Below are 7,899 nucleotides of genomic sequence, written 5' to 3'. Positions count from 1 at the left end.
GACTGATAGACTGGAAGAAAGAAGAGAGAAGTGAAGATGAAGACTTTACATACCGAGTCTTCACCAGATAGGTTTGGGTTCATGGGCACATAATTCTCTTCACTGTCATGCGAGTCGCTGCTTGAAGTTGTGCTATGCACTGAATCTGGTCGGGGAGACATGGGAAACCTAGAAGAACTAATTACAAAAATTATCATTATAAACACACCCTGACAGAGTTTCTAAAATCACTTCCAAAATAAAGACGAGTGAGTTTTCATCCTTTCAGAAATTCCCATTTAAGTTTATAATAATCTATTTGCACATCCTATCTAATGAAGAGGGAATATGCTAATTGGCCATCATGCCCTCAAAGATGATGGCGCCCAGTCATCCCCTGAGGGGTCCCAGATTGGAGAGGGTGCAGACTGGGCTGAGGATTCTCCCCCAAACTTCGTGCAGCAGGCCTCTAGTTTATTATAATAAAAGGCTAATATGCAATTGACCAAACAAGAACTACCAGTTGCTATGATGCTCACTGACCACCAGGGGGCAGATGCTCAATGCAGGAGCTGCCCCTTGGTGGTCAGTGCGTTCTCACAGAGAGAGTGCTGCTCAGCCAGAAGCCCTGAACCAGACTTCAGCTGGAGAACATAGTGGTCCGCATCTGTCGGATATCCCCCAAGGGCTCCCGGACTAAGAGAGGGCACAGGCTGGGCTGAGGGACCCTCCTGAGTGCACACATTTCGTGTACCAGGCCTCTAGTTTATTATAATCCAATTTTAGCACACATTCAAATCACAACCAATATTTATAGCTACATTGAAAATGTATATTTTGGGCACCAAATGATCTGTGTAGAACAAAGAAAAAGTATTGTTAGGGATTTAGAGGATAAGTAGAAAGTCAAAAGATATAAAAAGAAAAGACTGATGAATTCCCATTTAAAATAACTATGTACACAAGAAACATGTACACATATTCAACACAGGTTGGTAACTTCATATATTCATTTCTTTATATACATTTAAATAAATCTTAATTAAATAAGTTCTGCAAGAAACTACCATATTTTCCAGATCAGTTAGTTCTTAGAAATTTCTAGCCTCATGAACTCTTTATACTCTTAAAAACTATTGAGAATTCCAAGAAACTTTTGTTTATATGGGTTCTATCTATTGATATTTACCACATCACAAGAAATAGAAAAAAATGTAAACATAAGAGTACACAAATACACATTCTATTTGCTGTCACACAGTATCCTTTAATGTTATGCAGCCTTTGGAAAACTCCAGTGTACACTCATGAGAGAAGAAGAGCGGAAAAAGCAATTGACAGCTCAGTATCGTAATGAAAACACTGATTTCACAGAACCCCCAACAGGAGGCTGCCCAGACCATCCTTTGAAAACCACTGTTCTAGGTACTGTATTTTCTGTTATAAGGAACAATCAAGTTATATATTTAAATAATACTTACTCTCGAGCAAAACTTCTAGTGATGGGAGACCGAACTGGGGCTTGTAATTCTTCCCATTCTGGCAAAGGTTTTATTTCTAAAGGTGCTGGCTTGGCTGAAATAAGAGAGAGAAAAAGAAATTTTAGAATACAGAAATCTGGAAAACAAAACCAGATCCTCTCCCTATATATTTATATGTAATAAAAGAGTACATCTACGACCAACTAGTTTTACAGATGAAACAATGTGCGTGGATGTTTATATGACTTGCCCAAGATCACACAGCTAAACAATTAGTGACAAAGTTAATCACATAATGTTTCATGATTGTTGACTGAAAGCCTAAAGCTCTATTACAAACATGTTGCTTCTTAATTTAAGTAAATATTTTATGAAGATAAACTAACTGATAACAAAAGAGAGTAATGTGATACAATTCCTTACACTTAGTTGATTTATACTTTTCATGATTTTCTTATTTTATTTTTACCTAACTTTATCCTTAAACATGGAAATTTAATCTACATAAAAATGTTCCGATTCTTCAATAAGTCTCAGTTATATAACTATACAATAAAATAATGTATGAAAAGCATTAAATACAAAATTTTGTTAAAATAAAAAACAAAAAACAAAAAATGAATGACCAAATCTTCTAAATTAGTTCATGCTCAGTCTGGAAACAAAGAAAACAAAGCAATAATTATATCTTTAGACTCAAATTCAGCTCTGAGAAAAGGCCATAATCAAGCAATTACATCTACCAAATTAAGTAAAAATAAATAAACACTAAGATTCTTACTTTTTAAATTTATAAATGGTCTTTGCTTATTTACTTCATTATTGCAGTGACAATCGCTATGCTAGTACAAACCACAGAGCTCTCGGGCCTTCTCATCAAGACCAAAACACTTTTCAGATATTAATTAAATGAGAAAAACTAAAATAATATTACTTGTTAATGTTAATTATATTTTAGGAAACTATTTAAACATACTGGCTAAGTATTTTATCACCTTTCATCCTACTATTCTAAATTAAAAATTTCCCATTTTTCCAAGTTTCCTTCTAGTCTTTGACCATTTATGTGTACTTTTAATCAACTATGTTATAATTACCATCAAACAATAAAATAAGTGGTCATTGTAAAGGGCTAGGTAGATTCACTGGTGCTCGTAACAAGGTATTTTAACTCAAATACAAAAAAACTCAATGAGATTTTCTAAAGACTAGACTGATTTAAGTTAAAGTTAAAATAATTTTGCTCATCTAGACACTTACAATGGACATGTACAGAATACTGTGCTGACTGAAAGTATTTCTTTAACTCTTACATTTCCCTTTTTTGAAACCCAAAGGTTAATAGCAGTGTTGCTGTCAAATTCTAAGCCATGGCATAAAACAATTAATCCATGGGAGTGCATTTGCATCCTATCTCAGAACAGAAATCATATATTATATATAAATATAGGTGACGATTGGAATTCACAAGCAGCTCACAAGCTTACAGAAAACAATGTATTGAAGCCCAAAGGGTTAAAAGAATGCAAAAGGACAAGACTGATTATCACATATTATCAAATGTTGAACATGCTGCAGTTAATGGCATAACAAGGAGACTCACTTTCTATTACGGGAAGCATTCATTAGAAATAGCATGCTGGGAAGCTTCTTTTACAAAAGCAGTTGGACTTTAAGGCTCTATCTTTACTTTTCACAGAATAATTAAATTCCCAAGGCCCCATCCAGCATGCGGTGCTAAAGTACATACCCTTTCTTCTCGTAGCAAAGTCACGTATGGTTTGTGAATCAGTTCGCTCTAAACCATGGGGTTTGGGTCTTAAAATTTTAGGACTTTGACCTAATTGGTAAAAAGAAGACTCTCTTAATTAACGTTATTTTTTTAATGGGGAAAAATGGATTCTGTAAAAAAAGCAACAGAGCCCTGAGCGGAAATGTTAACGTCTCTAAAGCATAAACGAAAGTTTCTCGGTGGAGACTATTTCAATCCTGCTACGGTATCGCTCATGCTCAGTCCACTGGAAAAGAGGAAGCTGCATGCAACAATATAATATGCAAAGTGTTACAACAGGTGGCAGGGTTTAGTGGGATAAGTGGCCCAGTTAGTTATCTTTATTTGTGGGAAGGAGGAAAAAAAACACGTTCCATGTTAGCTCTTCTAACATGCCTTAGAAAACCGGGTCAAATAAAGAACATTTTCAATCCCTCAGTCAGATCTCACATATGTCTTTTCTTTAATGTTTGGTGTCCTAATAAAGTCCTGAGGCCTACCTCCTTTCTCAATATTAATTTGGTGGAGGTATTTTCAGAAGTCTAATCCGACCATCCCTTCACCTCCTGACCAAACCCCTTCTAGAGAAGCAGGTGGATGCTGCAGTGCTTGCTAATCCAAGACCAACATTTGTTTCCCCTGGATACTCAGTGGCTGTCTGGTGACATCATTTTGCACGGATCAGATGTCAACATTCTGGAACTGCTGAGGGTCTAAGCTTCAATGTAAGGATTTATAAACACAAATTCCTCTGCCATTATGTTCTTTTCATGTGATCTCTGGCACATACAAGTAATGATGAAAAATCTAGAAAAGGCAGGGTTAATACCCAGCAGTTGGCTCCATCCTCTTTCCCACATGAAGCCTAGATGTCAGAGTAGCGGTATTATTTGAATAAGTTATTTAAAGTACTCTGTTCTCCATGGTACCAAATTGTCTTTTTTCGTGGCATTTGCAAAGCTGAGTCGACATCTATTAGAGGGCAAAATAAGAACTGGATGATATCTAGCACCTTATTTACCCAAATCTAAAAGTTTCTTAAAATGTGATTATCTAGAACCCAGCTGGTGTGGCTCAGTGGTTGTCAACCTATGAAACAGGGCACGTGCCTGGGTTGTGGGCTTGATCCCCATGGTAGGGGAAATGCAGGAGGCAGCCAATCAATGATTCTCTCTCATCACTGATGTTTCTATTTCTCTCTCCCTTTCCCTTCCTCTCTGAAATGAATAAAAACATATTTTTTAAAATGTGATTATCTAGATTATAAAACATGAACATTCTCTAACCAACCAATTTTCTAAGTTATGCAATTAATACACTGAGCTAACTCAGAAATGATGCAGGCCTACTTTAAGATGTGAGTGCTAACATTTTGGGCCATGATCCTACCCCTAATACTGACCTATCCAGAGCCCATGCTGGTTGGGCACTTTTCTAAAACAAAGGGGCATGTCAGTTTTTTATACTTCTCCAAAATGGTGTATTTCCCTTAAAAAAACAAACAAACCAAAAAAAAAAAAAAAGGCAGAGAGTAAGCTTTTCCATAAGAAAATACATTTATCTTAGAGCTGAAAAGCCTTTACAGCCCAAACCCAGCTTCTTCATTTTAGTGATGAGATATCCTTGAAGAATGAGAGGACGTTAAGTGACTTGCTCAGGTCACACTATTCAGACTAAATAAGGCTTCCGCTAGCCTCCTACCCGCTGGGGTCATGCTCCTGTATGGTCCCATTTTGCCGTACCTGTCTATCCTTCTGGGAAAGAGAGAATCTTAGAAAATCAGTGTTTAGAGTTCCATTTTGAACTCCTCAGTTGCTTGAGATCTTACATCAACTTGAATGCCACAGATGGCGGATGTGTGAGTGGGGTGATGTTTAAAAATTACAAATTGCTTTTATGGCTACTTTTAGCTTGTTGGTACTTACGTGTGTTCTCTGCCCTCTTCCTTTTCTAGAAGACCCACTTTCATTAGCTCTTAGCTTCTGCCTGATTTTTCACTGTGGCTTATCTAACAGTGGCTCACTTACATTTCTCAACTTTAACCCTTTGCATCCTATCTGTATTTGTGGTTAAATAATCAAGGTCACGTGACTTCTAAATCTACCTAGTTTTGATCTACTTCCATACTTCAGCTGTCCGACAGGTCATCTCCAATTACCCTTCCAACATTTGACACTGAGGTCATCATCTCTCTCCAAAGCAATGCCATTTCTCAAGGGAACTCCTTGGTTGTCTAAATAGAAAAATATAGTATTGAGATTTTTAAAGCGCCTTTAAAACATTTAAATGTATTTGCTATGCATCCAGAGCTTAAGGTTGATTTTAGGAGAAAAGTTGCAATGTGGATAGGTTATACTGAACTGTGCTGAGTGACTAAGACATTTTGTTAGCTTTATTTCTCCCTATCCTTCCAAACTCAATAAGAGTCAGGCCCCATGGTGTTAATATGCTTGTCTTGTAATGTCTTCTTCTCCTTCTAGGCCAGTGGTCGGCAAACTGCGGCTCGCAAGCCACCTGTGGCTCAAGAGCTGTGGTTTGCCGCACTGTTGACTGAGTTTGACGACCACTGTTCTAGGCAAATACTTGAATGCTTTTCTGATTGTTGAAGAAAGGTGTGAAAATAAAGAGTAAGAAATAAGAAAGGCAAAAATGAACCAATGTGAAGATACACTGATTCTCAAATTCGGAGTGTAAGCAGAGGAACCCACTGGAGCCGTAACTTTTAAATCCAAGACATGTCTTGACTTTAGCTGGACCAGGTTGGAACAAAAAAAAGCAACATTCCCCTCCCCCCCCCCCCACTTGGCAAAAAGTGCTGACTACTCGTGAAATTCCTCTGGTGTTTATCTCCCTCAGACTGTCAATCTCTGGATCATGTGTTTCTTCCTTATTTGGAGCACAGTTTGGTAAACCTTAATCTCTGGTTCAGATCTTTGCCTCAGATCCTAATCTCTGTATCTACAAAACCACCCGCATGGATGGTCTTCAGGCGTTGGCACTACATGTCCAGAACGGAATTTATCCTCTGACTCACCACCAACCTGCTTGGTTCTATCCTCCTGGTTCCCACAGCAGATTTCTCAGGAGTCATTCCAGATTCCGCCTTCTCACCTCCCCATATCAAGTTTACTTTATACTTATACTGACAATGTAATTGTTTTCATTCACCCAAGAATTAAAAAAAAAAAAAATAAATCCGAAAGTCTGAAGTCCTTCCTTCCTTTGCTAATGTGCACGTCAGTTACCTGGTTTTTTGAGAGTGGAACTCACACTGTGTGGCTAAACGACCTCCACCTATACTGCATGTGCCCTCAAACTTTAAAAATCACTATAAATCCCCAAGTTGAGGGAGCACCGAGAGCAGGAAAGGCCTTTTTTTATGTGATCATCTCTAAAGCAAGGCTTCAAGAACCCTGGATTTGGACAACAAAGGCAAAGCACTCTCTGAGAAAGATGCTGAAAAGGGTATGATTTGAAAATCAAATAAAAATATTCTCTATGATATCATTAAATCTTAGAATGAGCTTTCTAGAGGCCAACCTGATTATGTTATTTGCCTGTATAAAACCCTTTCATGATGTTCTCAGAATAAAGCCCAAACTCATTAGCGTGGATTATAATACTCTCAGGTTCAGGCACCTGCAAGGCATTTGGCGTGCATTCCTCCATTCATATTTCCTCTCTCTCTCCCACCCACGACTGTGCCAGCCCCGTCTCCCCTCTTTTTAAAGGATCTGGGCATGCTGCTCATTCTGACTAGAAGATCCTCTGCCACCCTCCCCTCTTCTACCGTCATTTAATTGCTACTCACCCACTCAGACTTTCCTCAGGGGAGTTTAGCTAATAGTGCCAAGAGCTTACCTCAACCACAGCCCCTTCCATGCTAATTATGATAATGTGTTTACTTTTCTCCCTCCTCCACTGAAGGTGAGCTTCTTCAGGGAAGCCATCTTTCTTTCCCTGCAAGACCTAGCAGAGGGCCTGGGTAAGCTGGTAGGCACTGAAACCTACCATATTGAAAAGCTGTGGTGTGCAATCTGATCAATGTCATAATTTTTTGTTTGTCCTTTAGAGGAAAAAAAGAGTGAATGAATGTTGTTTTAAAAGTTGGTCATCCCCAAATATCATCACGGCAGTCACACAAGGTCATTTCAAATGCAATCATTTTTGCAAAGTCCATGAACTGTCAAGTATTATTTTAATAGGTACTGCCTACATGCATTCAACTCAGAGTGGAATTGCTTATGCTTGTCTGAACGTTTACAGATTATGCTATTTCCAGTAGGCATCTCAAAATTCAGGAAAGAAAAATAATTTACACTATTATTCTCTAATTCTAAAAAGTCAACAAGGTAGCATATGAAAAACTTCCCCCCTTATTTTAATGGTCTCACTGTATAGAGAATAATAATTATATTGGAAGGTCCAGAATGTTTAGGGGGGTGGAGGAAAACCCCACATGTAAAGGCTATGCCGTAAAAATACACTTTATATTCACTTCCTTTACACTGTAACAGCAAACAAAAACCTAACTAAAAGTCAAACTTTAATGCTTATTAAAATCAAGTTATTTTTTTTACCAGTGTCATGCATCCATCTTCCATTTATTATAGCATAAAAGCCATTTTGAGAAAGCATGTTAATTTTTAATTACATTCAAAAACTACG

General features: G+C 37.8%; 1 protein-coding gene across 3 annotated transcripts in view; it reads right to left on the bottom strand.

Annotated features, from left to right (window-relative positions):
- The window catches only part of GAB1 (GRB2 associated binding protein 1), a 122,107-nt gene that overhangs the window by 6,713 nt on the left and 107,495 nt on the right, over positions 1-7,899 (bottom strand). For 2 of the 3 annotated variants that reach the window (XM_084886350.1, XM_084886352.1), the window contains exons 7-9: positions 3,211-3,300; positions 1,461-1,554; positions 54-177 (exon numbers count right to left, since the gene is read on the bottom strand). In XM_084886350.1, coding sequence (XP_084742476.1) covers positions 54-177; positions 1,461-1,554; positions 3,211-3,300 — 308 coding nt within the window. The remainder of the gene's footprint in view (positions 1-53; positions 178-1,460; positions 1,555-3,210; positions 3,301-7,899) is intronic. The other variant, XM_084886351.1, reaches the window with a different exon arrangement.

Source organism: Pipistrellus hanaki, assembly GCF_964339955.1.
Source record: "Pipistrellus hanaki genome assembly, chromosome: 5".
In the NCBI taxonomy this organism is placed as follows: domain Eukaryota; kingdom Metazoa; phylum Chordata; class Mammalia; order Chiroptera; family Vespertilionidae; genus Pipistrellus; species Pipistrellus hanaki.
Note: the sequence above shows the minus strand (reverse complement) of the source record. Positions and strands in the feature narration are given on the sequence as shown.